This window comes from Physeter macrocephalus, chromosome 14 (genome assembly GCF_002837175.3).
Source record: "Physeter macrocephalus isolate SW-GA chromosome 14, ASM283717v5, whole genome shotgun sequence".
Classification (NCBI taxonomy): Eukaryota; Metazoa; Chordata; class Mammalia; order Artiodactyla; family Physeteridae; genus Physeter; species Physeter macrocephalus.
Genome location: NC_041227.1, coordinates 64,335,143 through 64,356,085, shown reverse-complemented (window position 1 = coordinate 64,356,085; position 20,943 = coordinate 64,335,143). Strand labels below are relative to the sequence as shown.

Here is a 20,943-nt window from a genome sequence, read left to right as displayed (position 1 = left end):
GCACATTCTTGGCAATAATTTGAACTATCTCTCTTTCCCCATCACTGCCTCCATCTCCCCAACGACACATTGGAATAGCAGACTATCAGAAACTGGATTATTTAGGGCCATTGAGAGGAATTTGTAAATACCTTCTAGGCAGCAGGTCCTCCACAGCCCTGAGTGGGTCATTACTTCTTCATTCTTCCTGCTGGTTTCATTATCACTTGTAGATTTAGTCCTGCACACTCCTCTGGAATATAACCAGTAGTCCGTGCCCACTGCAATGGTCATTAAACTAAAAGCTGCGAAGGCTCCCACAGTAGTGATCAACATCTGGATTCCTCTGTCACACATCCTCATAATTCTTCATGGTACTCTAGATGGCTGGGGGTTGGAGAGGGAGGTTCAATGCCAGAGGGGAAAATCACTCTGCAGCTGGGTAACCTAGGACAGGCCCTTCCAAAAATTCAGGTCTCCTTTTGTCAGCATCCACAGGGACTTTGGGAAAGCTGGGATTTCCTGTCTGGAGCTCTCTCCAGTTCCCTGGGTCGCCTATGGCCCTCGGAAGGGTGCAGGCTCCAGGGGGTTGGTCCACATCACTGCTGCCTTCTGAGGGTCCCTGGGTTCGTTTCATTCCTCAGGAGCTTGGTGAGCATGAGGGTTCGTGCAGGGCATGGCTCTGGAGCCTGGAGCTGCCAGCTCGGTTTGAGATGCGCCTGGTTCCTCACAGCTCCGGGAGACTCAAGGCAAAGAAATCCAGAGAGGTCTGTGTGTGTGTGTGTGTGTGTGTGTGTGTGTGTGTGTGCGTGCGTGCGTGCGTGTGTGTGCGAGCGCGTGTGCTGGGGGTGAGGGCGGATGGCAAAAAATAGCACTGCTGGGAGGCGAGTCTCTGAGAAGAGTGTTCATTGCTTCCCCAGCCTCCCAGGAAAGCTCTCCGCCTGCTCCCGACACCCCCGCTCAAACTGGAGAAAAGACAGTCCCGGGGCGGGGGCCGAGAGGTTTCATTGGAGGGCAAAGGTCTGCGGTGCTGAAGGGACAGCTCCCCGCCTGTTGCCCCGCCTCCGCCTTCTTAACGCCCAGTTTTAAGTCCGTGGTGCTGAAGGGACAGCTCCTCCGCAGCGGCTGCACCCCGCGCCTTTCCAGCGCCCGGGCTAGAGACCTGGGGTACTGAAGGGTCTGTCTTCTCCCCGCCCTTCCCAGGCCAGCCAGCCTGCTCGGCTCTGCCTAGTCAACCCACGCTCCGCGCAAAGTTTCGGGAGACCAGGGCCGTCAGCGCCCCGGCTCCGTAGCGCTGCAGCACGACCCTGATCCTCCTCTCCCGCTCCCGGAAGGGTTAAGGAAAGGGGAAAGGGATAGGAGCCCGCAGCGCACTCTGGCGCTCTCGCCGCTCCCACCCGACGCGGCATTCCCCGCCACCCCACCCCCAATGAGCCAGGCAAGTTTGCCTTTTGCTGCGGGCGCCGCTGGAGCCCATCGGGGAAGACCGAGTCTTCTTAAAGGGGCCGGCGATTCCGGGCGACGGTTCTATGGCTCACTTGGGCGGGCAAAAAGTGTTGTCATAGGCACATCGGTGGATAGTCTGTCTCAATTTGGTTCCCCAGAAAACAAACCAATATGTCTACCCTCCTTTCTCTGGAGCTCTGGTTTACACTGGAGACAACGTGCTCAGACCAGACCCGGAACTGTTCATATACATATGATCATGTATTACTAAAAGACAGAAGGAGCTAGAAGTATGTAGACTCTCTTATATACATATTAGGGATTTGGGCCGAGGGGGTGTGAGATTGTGGTCTCTGAAAACACATATATTTTAACAACCCTACATTTTGGGGTTGGCAGTGGTGATGGATTCAAGGTGGGAGAGTAGCTGAAAATGTCAGATTCTCTTCAGAGGTCCCTGGGATGTTCATTTGTTAACATCCTTGTCTAAGTTAGACCAGGAGGCAGGTGAAGTTGGGTTTGCTTTCCTTGTTAGTCCAAAGTGCAAATGTCAGTTCATACCTGAAAGCTAGTGAGATGCTTCCTTGGAAATAGCCAATGTTGTAATGTTGCAAAGGATCAGCATTTAATTTAACTAGCTTTTTGTTACTATGTATTCTGAGCACACCGAATACTCTAAGGACAGTCCACAGAATGCCCTCATTATTTTCTTTCCTTTGGCATGATGGTACAGATACCCAGAGGTCAGGTGTTTGGAATTGAGGCTGCTTGGGTTGTTTCTGCTGTCCCTGAGATGTGTTCATAACCGTCATATTGAATGTTATTTAACTGGACAAAAAAGATAATGGTGCCATCTCTGGCTCTCCATCTGAGAGCTTCTATCTAGATGAATGAGTAGCAGCGATGCATGGAAGAGTCCTCAAATGCAGCTCACAACTGCTTGGTGACTCTGCTACTTTTTACATTTTTGTTTGTTTGTTTTTGGTCTCAAGTTCACTTAAAGGCTTGGCTCTTGGTGTTAGATATACCTGCTCATGCATGTGTATGTTTGAATATATAGTCATCATGTGACTGTATTTGAACGTTTACCTGTGCCGTGTTCAGTTTAGGTATGAGTTCTGAATGACTGGGAATTTGTTGTAGAAGTAAAGCAGGTATGTAAAGATATGTCTGTACCTGCTTGCAGTTTGCTGCAAGCAAACAGCAGTAAGCCTGTTTGCTGCAAATGCATAGCTGTGTGCCTTTGTGGGTGTACATGCTTAAGTATAGGTATAGTGTAGGTTTATGCATCTACATGCACTTACTTGCATATGCATGTGTCGTGGATCACAAACACTGATTTGTGGGCAGGAAATAGAGATACTGAAATTTTGCCACATAACCAAAATAGAACAGATAAACTTGGGGCCAAGACCACAGCTAGTCATACCCCAGAAGAATGATAGGACGTAATGGGGGAAGATGTACAAGGCCTTCTATAAGTTACTTATTGTTTTTTCTTTCCTGAAAGGAAAAATTGCTTCTCAGTAAATGTCCTTTTATTTTATTTTTTTTAAGGAAAAAGCTATATGTAACATGGAGGTGAAGTTGGTCTTTCCTGAGAAGGGTTACTAAATTAGTGAAATTTTCTTTCCCCATCTCTGAAACTTAAATAATATGAAGTAATTAAAAATGACCAAAGCAGCTGTTCCAGGATCTGTTTGTTTCTTCTCTTCTTCTGGCAAGAGTGAGAAAGGTCTTTTCCCAAAACAGGATCATGTGATTGGAAAGTCAATGGGCTTTGGGCTTTGGAAGAGTGTGCTCCAATCACTCCATTCACCAGACGCACAGTAAAACAAAAGCAACCCCCGCTCTACCTCCTTGGTCTGTAATATAAGCCCAGACAGACAAGGTATGGTTCCCAGAAGGTCCAGAAGAAAGGAACCAGGTATCCAGGTAGACAGTGTGGGGTTGGGGAGAAGGGTCAGGAACTCAGGCAGATGAAGGCGACAGTCATGGGTCAGGATGTGGACAACTTTTCTGAAGGAGAGAAAGGGATCAACATAACAAGAATGAAACTTTATACTGAGCCTCTGGCTTGGTTTGGCAGGATTATCCTTTACAACCCCTGCCCAGGGCCAAAGCTGATCACAGAGAATGGGTAGACCTGAACCCGCATCTGGAGAGTCAGAACACCTGACTGGAGTGGGGGTGCAGAGACAGGGAAGCCGTCAGTTAGCTCCTGATGATGCCTCCCCACTTACTAGGGGGTGACCTCATGCTTTCATTCAGTTGAATGTGTGGGTGTGTGTACATGTGTGCGTAGAATAGGCGGCTAAGCCTAGATGTAATTGCTCATTTTCACCACTAGAGGGCTCTTTCACCAGATCCATAAGGGACCCAAGAGATTGAAAGCACATCTTTCCTTATAATGATGGAGCCAGGCTCTTTCTCTGTGTTTGCAGATGACCTTCTCTGATCCTACTAATGTGGCAGGAGACTGGGAGGCACTTATGCAGTTTGAAACTGATGTTTGATTCTCTTATTAAGGCTACTTTCCACCCCTCCTCCATTGGATTCTTAGGTAGTAGAGTAGCTGGCAAGGTGGATTTGTGCTTTTTTCTGTTCATCCTCTCATAGGTCAGAACCACCCTCACGTCAGAAGGGGTCAGTGCCCCTGAAAGTGGCTGTGTCATTTAGGAAGGAGTACCGGCAGCTGATTCAATTCAATAAATGCTTTGTGTGAGTGCCTACTATGTACAAAGCATTCTGCTTAGCAGTTTGGAGAATCCACAGATATAGTTCCTACCCACCAAGGAGCCCATTACATAGCAGGGGATATTTTGTTAGTACATTTTGGCTGTAAATAGCGGAAACTCACTGGAGCTAGTTTAAGAAATTGGGGTTTTGGTATAAGGATGTGGTGCTGTTTCAAGAAACCTTCAAGCAAAGTCCTCAGCAAGGAGCTGAAACAAGGGAATAAAAGCCATCAGGAGTCTTGACAGTCACTCTATTTTTCATCTCTGCCTCTTTCCATATTTTTAGTTGAAAAAGATTGTTTTGCCTTCTCTACTCGTTGATCTTCAAGATGGAAGCTAGATTTTGAGGTTTTTTTGTCTCCTCTATCCAAGAGATCCACTCAGACTCAACTGGGCAGTTTTAGCCTCAATTTAAAATTTCCAGGGGAGACAAACTGATTGTGTCATGTGCCACTTTCTGGCCCAAGCTGCTGTGGTCATAGAGATAGGGTCGTGTAGTATAGACATGGCTATTGGGACCAGCCTCTGTGAGTTGAGGGAGGGAGGACAGATCTCAAAGCAGGAGGAATTTTCGAGACATCTCAAAAGACTGTTATGAAAAGTCCATGTGATTCACTTTTGGAGCCACTCTGATGATGCCCAGGGACTCAGCAGTAAAACATGATCATGAATGAGAGACAACATGGGAGGGCTCAGAAGATATTGGAGTCTCTGCTAGAGGTAGAACTGGGCTGGGAACCAGCCTCACCTTTGTCTATGCGCTTCTTCCAAGGAACATAAGTTGAAAGAGAAAAGCTCTTCTGCTGTAAAGTCACCCACATGAGTGTAAGTTAAGGAGATGGTGAAGACCAAGCAGACACAGACCGAGGGTGTACTGTTTGCCATCCCGTAATTCCCCCTTGACTGTGTTCCCACACAGTCTAGTTATTAGTTTTCCACTTTTAGACTCAACCTATAGAAAAAGCATTGAAAATGAAATATGGTTATAAAACATATCCTCATTTTATTACTTAAAATTTAGCCTTACTGAATTTCTTTCAGTAACCGAAATTCCCTATTCTCCCTGTCACACCCAAATACTTGAAAGTTAGGTCCCTACTGTCTACAACAGTGATAGGAGTTGGATGGTTGAAGGAGGGGAGGAATGGTAGGAATGCAACATCCCGATATTACAAAGACAACAGCCAAGAGATACTGTCTATAGTTGATGGAAGCACTAGAGGCTTGTTATTGAAAGTTACAAAGATAACCAGTAGAGAAACCATAAATATTCAACAACTGTATTTGGAGTGAAATAAGTTAAACGAAGACAGAAATGGCTAACTGTGGTAACTCTTGGGGAGAGGGGCTGGGGTGGGACGAGGAGCTGCTTTTCATGACAGCCCCTTTGATCCTATTTGATTTTTTAAAAATCTTGTGCATATATACTTTGATAAATGTTTAAAGTCAATTAAAAAATAAATGGAAACAGTAAGCAACATGCCACCTGTCTGTCTTTCCAGCCACCTCCTGCCTTATCAGTATAGAAATGCCAGGTGTTTCCTGTGATTCATCCATCCATTCCCTGTGCCTGGAATGCTCTCCCCTCCCTGAGATATCCTTCTCATAAGAAAACATTTATTTTGAAATAATTTTGAATTTACCCAGATGTTCTTTCTCATGATTCAATCCCTCGCTTCATTCATATCTCAGCTCAAATGTCGCCTTCTCAGAGAATCCTTCTTTAACTGCTCTAAAATAACACCTCGTACTTCTCTCTGTCCTCTCCCTCTTCTTTGCTTTTCTCCATAGCATTTATCAATATCTGACATCATCCTATGTACATATATACATACGTACGTATGTATGTATATGTGCCTGTGTGTTTATTGCCACCTCCCCAACTAGAGCAAGAGAATTCACATCTAAATTACAAGACAGTGTTCTTGATCACTTGGAACTCTCAGTCTGATGGAGAGAACAGAGATAATTGAACAAGTAAGCAAAACTGTAGTAGATGCTGCTAGTATCCCATAGATGCCCGATCCCCTTTGCTAGGTTGGTGCATTTGCAGCACCAACCTTCTCACCTGCTCTGCCAGCCCTTGGTTGCCCCTTCTTGGGAGAATTGCTCTCAGCTGATAGGAGCTGCCTCACCCAAGTGATCCCTCCCCCAAGGGACAGCCTACCGTCAATGGGTGCTGATACAGAGGTGCAAAATCTTCCCTCTTACCAGAGGCAGGGACAATTCTGTGGTGCGATTTATGCTCCAGAGTCCTCCATGGATCAGGCCAAGGCTAGGTTTTACCTGGGGCCCCATCATTATTTGATTTTGTCCCCTTCCCCTCTGGTTCTCAAACTTAGGTGTGCACCCTCATCACTTAAAAGGCTGCTTAAACAACAGCTTACTGTTTCCATTCCCAGAGTTTCTAGGCTGGTTCGTGGAGGTTTTCACTTCTAGCAAGGTCCCTGGCAAAGCTAATGCTGCTTGCTCCTCTGGGAGGTCACAGGTGGAGACTCGCTGCTCTTCGTAATGCTTGTTCCCAAACTCCCTTACAGGTTTTGCCTAAAGATCACTCCTTCTAGAAGTTACATGTACCTGACTCCCTGCCTCAGGCTCTGCTTCTAGGGAACGCTACCTAAAATATCATGGAGGTCTGGTAAGTACTCTGCTAGGGAGGTGCAAGTGGAGGACAATTCATGTCACTGGGGGGTCATCAAGAAAGGCTTCACAGAGGAAGTTCCATTTTAACTGAACCCTTCAGGTTGAGTAGCCAAGTAAGGATCAGGGAAAACTGTGTTGCAGACAGTTGGACCAGTACATGCAAAGCCCTGGTACATGCTGAGCTTGAGGGAATGACAGTAGTTTAGTATGGCTGAAGTGTGAGGTGGGGTTAGTGTGGCAGACTTTTCGTGCTTGAATATTATGTATAGATGAGATGTTTGTCCATGAATACTCTTCCAGAAAATATTTGAAGCTTATTAGATTTTGGAGGAACTATTTTGCCAAATATGACCCAGACTTGGGTAGCAACCTGTGACTATGACACCTCTAAACAGGTAAAGCCCTGAAAGATTCTTGAGCCCAAGAGGAAGCTTGTTCTCCCCCAGTTCCACCTCAGATGGATCCAGGGAGAGAGATGGACAAAGAAGAATCTTCCAGAGGGCAGAGAGAAGATGATGGAAAATAATAGATAATGGAGTTCCTCCTTGCTAGTCAGGAAACTTCTTCCATTCCCAGGAAAGAGAAATTTTGTTATTCCTGATCAGTTGGGTTGGATAATTTCTATGAACCTGTGGATGCTCTGGGTAGCCCAGTCTCTGCATTTAAAAGAAGCTCTTAATGGTTATCTGGTTCCATCTGCCCAGTTGAATAATGGGTGTGCTGGTAGCAAGTATGTTATCTTTTTTTTTTTTTTTTTTGTGGTACGCGGTCCTCTCACTGTTGTGGCCTCTCCCGTTGCGGAGCCCAGGCTCCGGACGCGCAGGCTCAGCGGCCATGGCTCACGGGCCCAGAAGATGGCTTGCTCTCCCACTCAAATGAGGGTCCATAATGTTTCTTGCAGCTAACTCATGTTCTTCAAGACTGTCCATATGAGAGAGAGAGGACTGAAGTTACAAACCGCACTGTGCACATGTGACCTTTGTAGCAAGTATGTTATCTTTTTTTTTTTTTTTTTTTTGCGGTACGCGGTCCTCTCACTGCTGTGGCCTCTCCCGTTGCGGAGCACAGGCTCCGGACGCGCAGGCTCAGCGGCCATGGCTCACGGGCCCAGCCGCTCCGCGGCATGTGGGATCTTCCCGGACCGGGGCACGAACCCGCGTCCCCTGCATCGGCAGGCGGACTCTCAACCACTGCGCCACCAGGGAAGCCCTGTTATCTTTTAGTTTAGACCAAAAGAAGACACACCCAGACCTGCTGAAGAGGGCTACACATTGTTCAGAAAGCCTACCCTCTCAGGGGATGTCTTGGGATTGTCTCCTTTGGGAAAAGGTGAGTGTGTTCTACATATGGAAAGACTTTTGCTGGCAAAGGGGTGGACTGTTGCAGAGGCTGCTAGTTGCTTCCCTAATGACCTTTCTTCATTTCTTTTTAACTAATAAAACTTCAGTTGTAGTTGGGGATGCTCTTTGTCTACTTGAAAGAAAATTACATCTTTCAGTTTTCTGTGAAGAGAATGGTGGCCCTGTAACAAAATTCTGACCAATAAAATGTAATTAAAAGTTGTTTTGTGGACAATAGCCAGAAGGTGGAAACAACCCAAGTGTCCATCAACTGATGAACGGATAAACTTATGTGTTCTATACATGCAATGGAATATTTTTCAGCCAGAAAAAGAAATGAAGTTTGGATACATGCTACAACATGACTGAACTTTGAAGATATTTTGCTTAGCGAAATCAGCCAGGCACAAAAGGACAAATATCATATCATTCCACTTATAAGAAGTATCTAGAATAGGCAGATTCATAGAGACAGAAAGTAGATTAGAGGTTATCAGGGGCTGAGAGGAGAGGTGGATGGAGAGTTATTGCTTAATGGTTAAGGAACTGTTTTGTGTGATGAGAAGTTTTAGAAATGGATAGTGGTGATGGTTACCTAACATTGTGGATGAAATTAAATTGTACACTGAAAATGGCAAATTTTATGTTACATAAATTTTACCACAATTTTTAAAGTGGGGAATAAAAGAGTTGTGTGTCGTGTGTAAAATCTCCTTCAAGGGAGCTGGCGGTCAGACTTTGATAGCCCACAGTGTGTTGTCCTTACCTTCTCTTTCTTCCTGCCAGGATCTGGAACTCTACACCAGAGGTCAACCAGCTGACTTGTTACCATCACGTGACGAGCACATGTTTGAGATAGCTGAAAATAAAATAAAATTGGAGAAGCCTGGGTCCCTAATAGCATTATGGAGCCACCATCCAAGGCCAGGATTGATTATCTCCAAAATCATTATTACATGACAAAAATAGACTCCTTAATCTATTTCACTCCTTTTCAATTTTAGCAGATGAAAGCGCACTTGACCCTCGAGCAATGGAGGAGCTAGGGGCGCCACCACTCCGCTCAGTCAAAAATCCACGATTAACTTATAGTCTGCCCTCCTACACGTAGATGCAGTTCCTCTGTATCCGACGTTCTGGTTCTGCATCCGCAGATTCCACCAACTGCAGGTCGTAGAGTACTGTAGCATTCACTATTGAAAAAAATCCCCATGTAAGTGGAACAGTGCAGTTCAAACCCTGTTGCTCAAGAATCAATGGTAATTCCTAATTTGTACAGATGAAGAGAAATGGAATTAGGTAGTCTATTGGTCATGAAGCTTCTTTTTAAAAAATATTTTATTGACGTATAGTTGATTTACAATGTTATGTTAATTTCCACTGTACAGCAAAGTGATTCAGTTATACATATATATATATGTATATATATTCTTTTTCTTTTCCATTCTTTTCCATTATGGTTTATCACAGGATATTGAATATAGGTCCCTGTGCTATACAGTAGGACCTTGTTGTTTATCCATCCTGTATATACTAGTTTGCATCTGCTAATCCCAAACTCCCAGTCCTTCCCTCTCCCACCCCCCGGCCATGAAGCTTCTAGTCAGATCCACTGTACAGAAAAGTGATTCAGTTATACATATATATATGTATATATATTCTTTTTCTTTTCCATTCTTTTCCATTATGGTTTATCACAGGATATTGAATATAGGTCCCTGTGCTATACAGTAGGACCTTGTTGTTTATCCATCCTGTATATACTAGTTTGCATCTGCTAATCCCAAACTCCCAGTCCTTCCCTCTCCCACCCCCCGGCCATGAAGCTTCTAGTCAGAGCTGACAGAAACCCAACTCAAAGGATATACAACAAGCAAAAGCAATCAATCAGTGCCTGTGATTTAAAAGTACAAAAGTAGGGACTTCCCTGGTGGCCCAGCGGTTAAGAATCCGCCTGCCAATGCAGGGGACACGGTTTCGAGCCCTGGTCCGGGAAGATCCCACATGCCGCGGAGCAACTAAGCCCGTGCGCCACAGCTACTGAGCCTGCGCCCTAGAGCCCTCATGCCACAACTGCTGAAGCCCGTGCGCCTAGAGCCCGTGTTCCGCAACAAGAGAAGCCACGGCAATGAGAAGCCCGTGCACTACAACGAAGAGTAGCCTCTGCTCGCCACAACTAGAGAAAGCCCACACACGGCAATGAAGACCTAACACAGCCAAAAATAAATAAATAAAATAAATAATAAAAGTAAATTTTAAAAAAACCATAAATAAATAATATTTTTTAAAATAAATAAATAAAACTAAAAGTACAAAAGTAGATAAGCTCATGAGCAACTGGGTCCAGGGATTCAAACAATGGCATCCAAGATCTGCCTCTCCATCTCAGCCCTGACTCCCTCTCCACCAGCTCCATCTTCAGCCTGGCTCTCTTCTCAAATACCAAGAACTCCTGTTTTGCATTCTACCAGTTGAGCAACCTTAGAAGAAAGAGGATATGTCTCCATCAAGAGTTACAACAAATGTCTTGGGGATGGTTTCTCATTGAACCATTTGGTTCAGACCTACCTGAGTCAATCGTGGTGGCCAGGAAATGGGATTCACTGATTTTCAGGTCTGTGCTATCATTCTGTCTCCAGACACAGAGGGAGGAAGATCAGCCTTCCCTTAATCCGTATGAACTGAGAGTGGGTAAAGGGCTGATTCTTTGAGGAATTTGAGTGGTGTTACCACTCAAATTGAGTGGTGTTACCACTTCGTCTGGTGTTACCAGACGAAGGAGGAAGAAAATGAGATGTTCACTGTGCACTGCAGATAGGTAGATTCCAGATCCCGCAGGGCCTTTTCGCCATGCTAGATCATTCAACAAATATCTGTCAAGACCCACTTGTTTACCAGGCCCTGCTGTAGGCACTGAGGATGCAGTAGTGAGCAACACAGATTCTCTGCACCTAAGGAACTTGGTGAGGGAGTTACCAAACAAACAAAAAAATGCAAGTAATGATGAATGCTGTGAAGACAAGAAAGTGAAATCAAGGAATTCAATAGGATAAGAGCAGCGTTGGCGATGGAAGAAGGACTGCTTTAGGGGGCACAGTCAAGGAGGGCATTCTGAGGAGGTGATTTTGAGCTGAAAGAAGTCAAAGGGGGCGGAGGAGTTAGCCCGAAGAAGATCTAGGGAAAGTATTCCCAGCAGAAGAATCACCACGTGCAGAAGCCCTGAAATGAGAATGAATGTGTCCTTGTTGAAGGACAGAATGGATACTGTTGCAGGAGTCTCGTGAACAAGAGGAAAAATGACAGCCAAAGAGGTCAGGGAGGTAGGCTGGGGCTAGATGACATAGAGCGAGTGTGCCAGGGTAAACAGTTTGGGTATTCTTTAACAACGTAAAGCCATTGCACAAGTTAAGCAGCAGAGTAACATGACCTGACCTATACTTTGGAAATTTCACTCTAGAAATAGACTCCACCGGGACAAGAGCGAAAAACCAGGAGATGAATCAGGAGGCTATTGCATTTACTTGGGCTAGAGATATGGGCGTCCTAGACTAGGGTTGTTAGGGAATATGACTGTTTTCCTGAGGGTGCTGGGAAACAGTGAGAGGTTTTAGCTGGAAGTGACGTGATCAGATTTGTACTTTTTTAGTGGTACATAGGAGCCTTGGTTCTGCTCCTCTAATTCTGAACAGATTTGTGGTACAGAAGCTTATATCTACGGAAACACCAAACACTGTACTTGGGGCATGGCCGAAAGTATGGGGTTTGGAGTCAGTGAAACCTGGATTCAAGTCCTAATTGCATCACTTGCTGTGTGACCTTGAGAAAATTACCTAATCTTTCTTTGCCTCTCTTTCCTCATAAATAAAATAATAGGACCTATTTCTAAGGTCAATAGGACCTCCTTATTGTATAATGAGGATTACACATGATAATTCACATAAGTGCTTTACACGGTGCCTGACACATATGAAGTCCTCAATAAATGTCAGCTGCAGCTATAAATAAAATGATGCCAAAGAAGCCAGCTCTCTTAATGAGATTTGTTTTAACCTGCCACCTTCAGAATAACAAACAGATGACTATTACGTGGTTAATCACTTTCCATAGGACTTGTGCACCAGGAAATCAAAATGACCCAAGAGGCAGTTAGAGATTCAAAAGCTGTCTTTATTTAGAGATGAGATAAACACCTCAATAGTCAACTAAGAGGTTTAAAACCACTTTGGAAACCTTCCTAAATTCAGTAGAACAGGATGTGGTTTAGGGCTTTACCTGTTGGCTTGGAAGGTTGGCCAAAGCCCCAAAGCTGAAAACAATAAACATGAAATATTCCCACATCCAGAGCCAAAGAGCTGCCAAATGACTCCCCAGGGCTCCCCCGGGCTCCTGCAGTCCCTCCCTCTGATAACTTCTGTCCAGATTATATGGACTGAGGATTGGAGTTCAATGAGGTGGGGAAACAATGAGCCATGAGCCTGGGGGAGGAAGGCGCTTTGGCTCTGGGTGGCTCTTCCCCATCAAGTCAAGTGAGAAGAGGTCCAATCCACTCATTGATGGGATGAGGGGCCTACAAGAAGGGAGACTGACACCCCACTCCCTGGCTGGTGCTTGCCGATGTGACCGCTCTAGGCTGGCACCTGGAACAAAATGGTGGGTGGGAGCCAAGCACCGAGAGGAGCACTTGAGAGAAACTAAGCGTCATCAGGTGTTTGGCGCATGCATGAACACATGGACATAAAGGCTGTGTCTGGTTCCTGCCTGGAGAACCTTGAAGGCAAGAGGCTGGCTAGAGCAGCCCTCGATTACAGTGTGAGGAGAGAGGGCACCAGGAAGGCGGCCTCGACTCCCAGCGTTTGGTGTTGCAAATATGCACATGCACAGTATCCATGTGGATACTGAGGAAATTAACTCAGCTCAAACTCCCTCCATGGGACCATACTCACAAGAGAACAACATTTGAATGCCAGCAATGCAGAGGGCACCGGCAGCCGAAAGAGAACCACTGATGGCATCACATAAGTAAGAGAAGTTTTACCTCTTACCCCTCTATCCACCCCTCTTCCCCCTCCTCAACCCCAGAGGAGCCAGCAACAGGAGAGGAGGGGAAGCAGAGAAGGACCTCCCAGTCACCTCCCCCTCCTACACGGAGCCCCTCCACTCATGATCAGGCCGGGGCTGGAGAGAAGGAAAGACTTTGAATGCAAGGTTCGTATTTTGATTTCAACTGAATTGGACTTTAAAAACCTTTTCATTATGAAAAATGTTCAAACATGTATAAAAGTGGGGAGGAAAGTGTAATGAATGAATGAATGCCCTCGTACCCATCACCAACTGCAAGAGTCATTGACCCATGGCCAATCCTGTTTTATCTCTATGTCCCATTAACTGCCCCTCCCCACTGATTTATTTTGAAGCAAGTCCCAGATCTGATATTATTCCTAGATTGGGCTTTTGAAGGCCTGTGAGTCCTTATTACAAAACTAAAGTTCTTAACATTGAAATTGACCAGAAGACCCTGAGTTCTGCCCATCGTTTATTTTGTACAAACTCTAGAACATAAAGTTCACTGAGGGCAGAGAAGTTTTCTATTTTATTCACTGCTCTACCCCCATACTTGTAGTAGCACATGACACATAGTAAGTGCAGAATACGTATTTGTTGATTAAATGAATGAATAAATTATTTTTTCAGAATCATCCAGCCTTCATTTATCATGGCCTGAGAGGTGCTCAGATTGAGGCAAAAGATGAAATTTTTATTTTATTTTATTCAATTGGCTTGCCTCGTGGAGACCCAAAGTTATTCAGTGAAATGTCCCACCTTGAAGGACTGACTGGGGTAATCATCTCTTCTGAGAAACAGTTTTCAAAATGATTCCAGGGCTTCCCTGGTGACGCAGTGGTTGAGAGTCCGCCTGCAGATGCAGGGGACACGGGTTCGTGCCCCGATCCGGGAGGATCCCGCATGCCGCGGAGCGGCTGGGCCCGTGAGCCATGGCCGCTGGGCTTGCGTGTCCGGAGCCTGTGCCCCGCAACGGGAGGCCCGTGTACCGCAAAAAAAAAAAAAAAAAAGAGTGAGTGAGCGTGGAGGGCACCTTGCCCACACCCGGGTCACTTCTGGCACTTGAGTTCCGCTCTCCTCACCGCTCATGCAGCTCTCAAGTGAGCCCCCCTCAAGGCTGGCTTCCAGGCTGCTAGGGTGGGTGGGCATGGCAACAGCCCCATCGCAGCCGGCGCGTGGCCAGGGACTCAGATCTGCCAGTGTGGGCGCGAACACTCCCTCCCCAGAAAAGCTGCTTGAAGGCATAGACGAGGGGAAGGGAAGGTTAAAAATAAAGAGTGGTCATGTTCGGTTTTGAAATTAAGGAGAGCCTGGACTCAAAGAGCCCTTCGACTCTCTTGCTTTGGGAGAGGCAGAGCGTTGAGGTGGGGGCCAGCATGGTGCTTAGACCCCGAATTCATAGGAACACCTTAGAATCGGGCAACCACACCTCCTGGCTCACAGCCACGGTCTTGTCTGATACATTCATGTTTCAACTGTTTTCCGGGGCCTGGGGAAATAGTAGCCCTTGTCCTTATTTTGCTTGTCCCTTACAGAGATTTTAAAATTTAAAGTTTGACTGTTTTGGAATCAGGCTTCTGCTCTCCCGGTATCCCCCAGCGCTCCCTATTATCTGTGTCCAGCAAGCTCAGCTACATCAAATACTTTCCTGGCTCTGATAGACGCTCAATTTTAGTTTCCATCCCATTTATTTTGGCTTTTCCTGCTCTCCCAACAACAATAAAACTTACATGCATGATGCACACATAGTGTCCCCAGAACCGTGCTCAGTATTAATCAGTTATAACCTCAATTACTATCCTGGAAACCCTGCAAGAAAGATATTTGCCCTCCATCGAAGGGGCAGCTAAGGATCAGAGGGGTTTAGCGACTTACCCAAAGTGACATGGTTTGTAAAAATGGCAGGGCTGGTATTTGAGGCCAGGTAGTAGCAATTAGTTAGGCATTTTTTAGTTGCCAGTGACAGAAAATCCACTTCAAATTGGTTTAATTCAAGAAAAAAAATGATGGTGATTGGCTCAAATAGAGTATGTCTGGGTCCTGGGGTTCAAATTCCATCTCTCAGCTCTGGTTTCTTCTATCATTTTTGGGCCAGCAATATCCTTGCAGTGGCAAGATGACTTCTAGCCTCGCCCAGCCAACAACCTACCCTCTCACCAACCCCAGTCGAAAATAAAGAGCTTTTCTTCCCCAGTAGTCTTTTTTTTTTTTTTTAACGCCCAGGATATGATGACTCTGGTAAGAATCAAATCACACAGTCATCTCAGAACCAATCATATGGCCAAAGGTATACGAAGGGTTTAGGTCACAGCTTTATGCTTGAAGACTTGGGTGGGTGAGCCCCATTTTGAACCATAGTGACTGAGAATGAGGGATGGATAGAATCACAAGGAATATTGGCATATGCTCTTTCCAGAAGGGGAAATGTCCACTACATATGCTAGCAAAGAAGTTTATTGCCTTTCTTACAGGCTTCAGAGACACTGAGAACCTCCCATTAAGAGCGAAAGGTAACACATTAGGGACCAGATGGATCTATGCCTATAATCTTAGCATCCAAGAGTAGGTGACCCTATAGTCTGAGCTTTTAGGAGACACCTGTTATTATCTCCCAGACTCCCATTTCCCTTTCTTTTTAAAATCATATTACCATTTTCTTTTGGGAAACCATTCATCCCCATGTGATTCAAGAGGACTCTCTTACCTCCACCCTACTCCAGGGGCGAGCATGTGACCCAGGCTTGGCAAATCTATCCCTCTAGCCAAGATAATTAAGTTATAGATGGATTTTTCAAGCCAAGCCAGTAAAACTCAGTCTCATTTTTATTGGGACTATTAGAAAAATTAAATTCTCCTCCCACTAGTATTGCTAAGCTCTGGGGGTAGTGACTGGAGCTTCTGGGGGCCACCAAGAAAATGAAGCCATGGAGAACATTAGATGAAGTCAGAGAAGGACAGCTTTCGATATTGTATGAGTCCCTGGACACATCTGTACCTGAAGCCAGACAGCCCAAGGCTCTTTTAGTTACCTAAACAAATAAATGATTCTTATCCTTTTAATTACTCCAGTTTGAGGTGGGTTTTGCCACATGTAAACCTAAGAGGGTCCAACATGCAAGTTCAATACCCAACCAGGTTTTGGGTTCCAAGAGGTAACAAGGCAGAAGGATGCTCTTCACATTTAGCCAGAGGGAAGGGAAGGGTCTGTGGTCCTCTGGTTTCAGGGAGAGGTTGTCTGTGGGCTGGGGCCTGTGGGGTGTCACAGATACTCCTAGTGAGGCTCTATCCCAAACCTTCCCCCCTCAGGCACCGCCCGGTCATGTGGACTTTCTCTTTGGAAACTCCCTGGAAGTTACTCCCTGGCTGATTAGCAATTAGTCCTTATCCTAGTTTTTTCCACCTCCCTTAGCAGAAGCCATTCTGGGAGAAACAAGCCTCTGAACATTTTAATGTGAGGCTTAAACACACAGGCTGTAGGGTCTGACAGACCTGTGTTCATGCCTTCATTTGACCACTTAACAGCTATGTGACCTTATTGAAACCATCTCTGAGTCTCAGCTTTCTCATCTGTAAAATGGGTTGAATAATAACATCCAGCTCCTACAGTTTCTATGAGGCTAATGTGAACTTAACACTGGTGGAACCTAGGAATAATTCGCTCCCAGAGCTAGCTACTGTCATCATAATAAAGCAAACTATATCCCCCCAAACCCCCACCAATGTTCAGTTTTGTCTGCAACTTCATTTGAAATCTCTCTCTTTGCCGTGTTCTTTCTTGCTCATGGGCATTTTTGTGGTGGAACTAACCACAGGTAATTGACATTGTCAATTGATTTATAAACAAAATGTAGTAGCCAAGAGCATAGACTCGGGAACTGAACTGCCTGGATTCAAACTCTGCCCCAGTTCATGGCTGTGTGGACTTGGACAAATGGCTCCATCTCTCTGTGACTCAGCTTCCACATAAAATGGGGATGATAGGAATAGTATCTGTCTCAATGGGATTAGGTAAATTAATATTTGTAGGGTGTTTAGAATAGGGACTAGCACATGGTAAGGGCTCTATAAAGGTTTGCCATCATCTATATGATTAATTTAGTGCCACATCAACTACAAATATGGTTCAGTGGTCATGTACTGACTTGTGCTGGGCACAAGCAACTCTGTGTACGTGGCACGGCTTTGCTGAGCTCTGTTTGCTTGGGTTCTCTCGTGGTCCTGCTAATCCCAACATCACTTAGTGATACACACCTTTATAAATACACACTTTGGTGACAGCTCTGGCCGTGCCAACATTCTGTGCGGGTTTAAAAATTTTTTATGTGATCCATAACAAATTTTTTAAAGCCAGCTTGCATTAAAATCTGGCTCTACCACCTGCTCTTTTGTTTTTGTTTTGTTTTTGTCTTTTTTTTTGCGGTACACGGGCCTCTCACCGTTGTGGCCTCTCCCGTTGCAGAGCACAGGCTCCGGACGTGCAGGCCCAGCGGCCATGGCTCACGGGCCCAGCCGCTCCGCGGCATGTGGGATCCTCCCGGACCGGGGCACGAACCCACGTCCCCTGCATCTGCGGGCGGACTCTCAACCACTGCGCCACCAGGGAAGCCCCCACCTGCTCTTTTGTCTTGAGCAAGTTACTTACCCTCTGAGCTTCAGTCTCTTCCACTGGAGAATGACAAAAGTAATAGTACCTACCTTATAGGGTTGTTGTGAGGATTGAATTATTATTATAAAGCCCTAGGATAGGGCTTGGCACATTATAAGTGCTAAATTATTATAAATAATAATGTCCAGTTAATAAGTTCTGCAGATGAAACACTTTCTCCCCGAGATATCCTTAGAAGACTCTTAAAAGAGCTGAAAATGTGTACCCGCTTATCTTGAAGCCTGCCTGACAAATGTATTAAATGGACATATTTTATTTGCACAGCCCAGAGTTTCAAAAAATTAGAATTAGTGGTCCATATTTTAAAATCAGGACATTTTATATAAAAATCTAGATTTCTAGCTTCTTTTGAGGAATGGAAAATACAGCACTGTTGGGCTGCATCCTTGTAGGTTGTCTCTTGGAGAGGATGCCACAGAGGTTGCTCACATCAGACAGGATGAGGCACTCTCCAGGTCAAAAACTCTTAGCTCACAACCCTCTTATTTTTCTGCTCCTAGAATGCTTCATGCATTTGCCTTATCTGCCCGGCTCCTGTAATAATGAAAATAATAGCTGACGCATAAACGAAACAAACTATATTCCAGGCACTGTCTCATTCAATCTCCACAACAATTCTAAGGAAGAGTATTATTGTCCCCTCCCATCTTAAGGATGGGAAGACGGACGTGGCTAAGTAACTTTCCAAGGTTATGCAGCTGGTACGTAGCAGAGCTGGGAGTTGAATGCTCTGGATGCGGAGTCTGGGTTTTCGCCACCCCACTATACTCTAGAGTAACCCCTTTATTCTAACCTAGGCAAAGTTTTCTGCAGTTGTATCAGTGAAATGGGAACGTGTCCCAGGGGGTCGATATTCAGTTCTCATGGTCATGTTGGCCAAGAGGGCTTAGTTATGGGTGCCTAGGGCCATGATTTGGGAATCAGCTGCCTAATTTCCATGATACCCAAGGACTTATTCTAAGTCCTTGATACTCAAGCTTCTACTGAGAAGCTCCTGCTGGAAGGTATTGAAGTTGGAGGGAGAGTCTCTTCCAACCTGAGTACCTCCCAACTCAGCCCCTGAACTGTAGGGCATGGAGGACAAAACTCATGCCCAGGAGTTGGTACATTCTGCTTATCCTTTACAACCACTGACGCACCCCTTCTTAGATGGCTGTACTCACTTTCCAAACATTCCGAGAATCAAGTCAAGGTGACATATCCTTCTACTGAAGGTGCTACATAGCATTTTTTTTTTAATGTGTCCCTTTTTGATAAACATAAAAATCTCACCACGGCCAGGAAATTCCAATAAACCCTCATCCCAGAGCCTGTGATTCTTGATTGAGAAATTCCTCCATTTTCTACACAGCCTTTCTAGCAAAATTTGGTCAAGCTTTCCTTCCTGAAGTCTGTATTATAAAAATAAGACATTTCCCCCTTTTCCAGTAATAAAGTTATAGGATAATATTTGAAGATGTTGTTTCAAAATACAACTCATCCCTTATTCCAAACCCTGGAGAATCACTGATCTATGAGTGATTCTCCTGGATTTTTAAAACAATGTCTTTACCCAAGTGGTAGCTTTTGAGATAATGCCTGACAACTGCTATCAAATGCTTAACTTTGAAAATAAATTTGCAAAACACAGAAGATGAACAGATGGTCTGTGAGTTTTGTCCATTCTCTGTAGCTTTCCACCACTCTCTGCGGCGTCAGACATAGAGGCATTTGAGCCAACCCCAAGTGGGTGTATTGGGAGGGGGAGGCAAGTTGTCCACAGGCCTGAACCATACCAAGCAATGGCTGGCTGTCTTCAGGGGTCCCGCAGAAGGGCTGCACCCCAGACGGGGTTCTTGCTCCCGGTTTCAGCTGGTGAGGGCAGCACCAATGGGGAAGGGGTTTAAAGTCATCAGGGTCCTCTGACTGTCAGAGTGACATTAGTTTCTTCTCATCTTGTTTCCTGGGATGATTGGGACTGAGATTCCATCTCCGACTTCACTTGCCTGGTGGCGCGCCCACAATGGAAGGGTTTGTTTCAGAATTCCAGTTTGGCCCATTTATCAGTAGTTGAGTCAAACTCTACACTGTGATCTTGTCCACACCAGGTGTATTAGTTTCTTAGAGATGCTGTAACAAATGACCAAAACTGGATGGGTTAAAACAACAGAACTTGATACTTTCATGGTTCTGGAGGCCAAAATCAAGGTGTTGGCACGGTCTCACTCTCTCTGGAGGCTCCGGGGGAGAACCCATTCCTCACCTCCTCCAGCTTCCAGCAGCTGTCGACATTCCTTGGCTTGTGGTCACATCCTTCTCTGTTCCTTCTTCATGCCGCCTTCTCTGTGTGTATGTGTTACTGCCCTTTGTGTCTCTTTTGTAAAGATACTTGTGATGGCATTTAGGGCCCACCCTGGTAATCCAGGGTAATCTCTTCATCTCAAGATCCTCAGTGTAATTACATATGCAAAGACCCTTTTCCCAGAGAAGGTGAATTTTACAAATTCCAGGGTTAAGACTCAATACTTGGTGGGGGGGGGCACTTACTACCCCAGGTTTTCCCCACCACTGCTGAAGCCCTTCCCCCACTCATCCCCAGTCTGGTTCTTTATTCCCCCCTAGTCCTTTATCCCAAACGTCACCCACCCCAGACTGGGGACTAGCCCCACCCTGCTTATGTCACTGGAAGGGATGTTTCACTCCCTTCCAGTCCAGGCCTCTTCCCTTCCGAAAAGCCACACAGACCCAAGAGTTCTCTAAAGAGACTGAAGCTGGGCTGGTTGAGCATATTCAGCTGGGAGTCAGCACACCTGTTTGGCTAGATAGTCCTTCTCTGTGTTTTTCTCTTTCATCTCTATGAGGACCACAGCGGTCCGGCACCTCTGCTTCCCCCTGCACTACTGCAATTGTCTCCGTTGAGCTTCCTTTCTCCCTCTCACCCTTACAAAACCATGTTCTCTAAGGTAAATCAGATCACGTCAGCCCGTGCTTCATGTCTCTGCGGGAGACAGAATAAAGGCCCTCTAAAGGTGTCCCCTCCTAATCCCTGAAACCTATAGATATATTACCTTACGTGGCAAAAGAGATTTGC

General features: G+C 45.6%; 1 protein-coding gene and 1 long non-coding RNA gene across 2 annotated transcripts in view; one reads left to right on the top strand and one right to left on the bottom strand.

Moving 5' to 3' along the window:
• The window catches only part of CACNG3 (calcium voltage-gated channel auxiliary subunit gamma 3), a 99,664-nt gene extending 98,901 nt beyond the window's left edge, over positions 1 to 763 (bottom strand). The window contains exon 1 of the mRNA XM_007105638.2: positions 132 to 763. Within this exon, the coding sequence (XP_007105700.1) occupies positions 132 to 342 (211 nt within the window). The 5' untranslated portion in view covers positions 343 to 763. The remainder of the gene's footprint in view (positions 1 to 131) is intronic.
• Positions 1 to 5,972, top strand: part of LOC114487692 (uncharacterized) — a 192,854-nt gene extending 186,882 nt beyond the window's left edge. Inside the window, exon 5 of the long non-coding RNA XR_003682962.2 lies at positions 5,955 to 5,972. This is a non-coding gene — a long non-coding RNA (uncharacterized lncRNA). The remainder of the gene's footprint in view (positions 1 to 5,954) is intronic.
• The last annotated feature ends 14,971 nt before the right edge of the window (positions 5,973 to 20,943 follow it).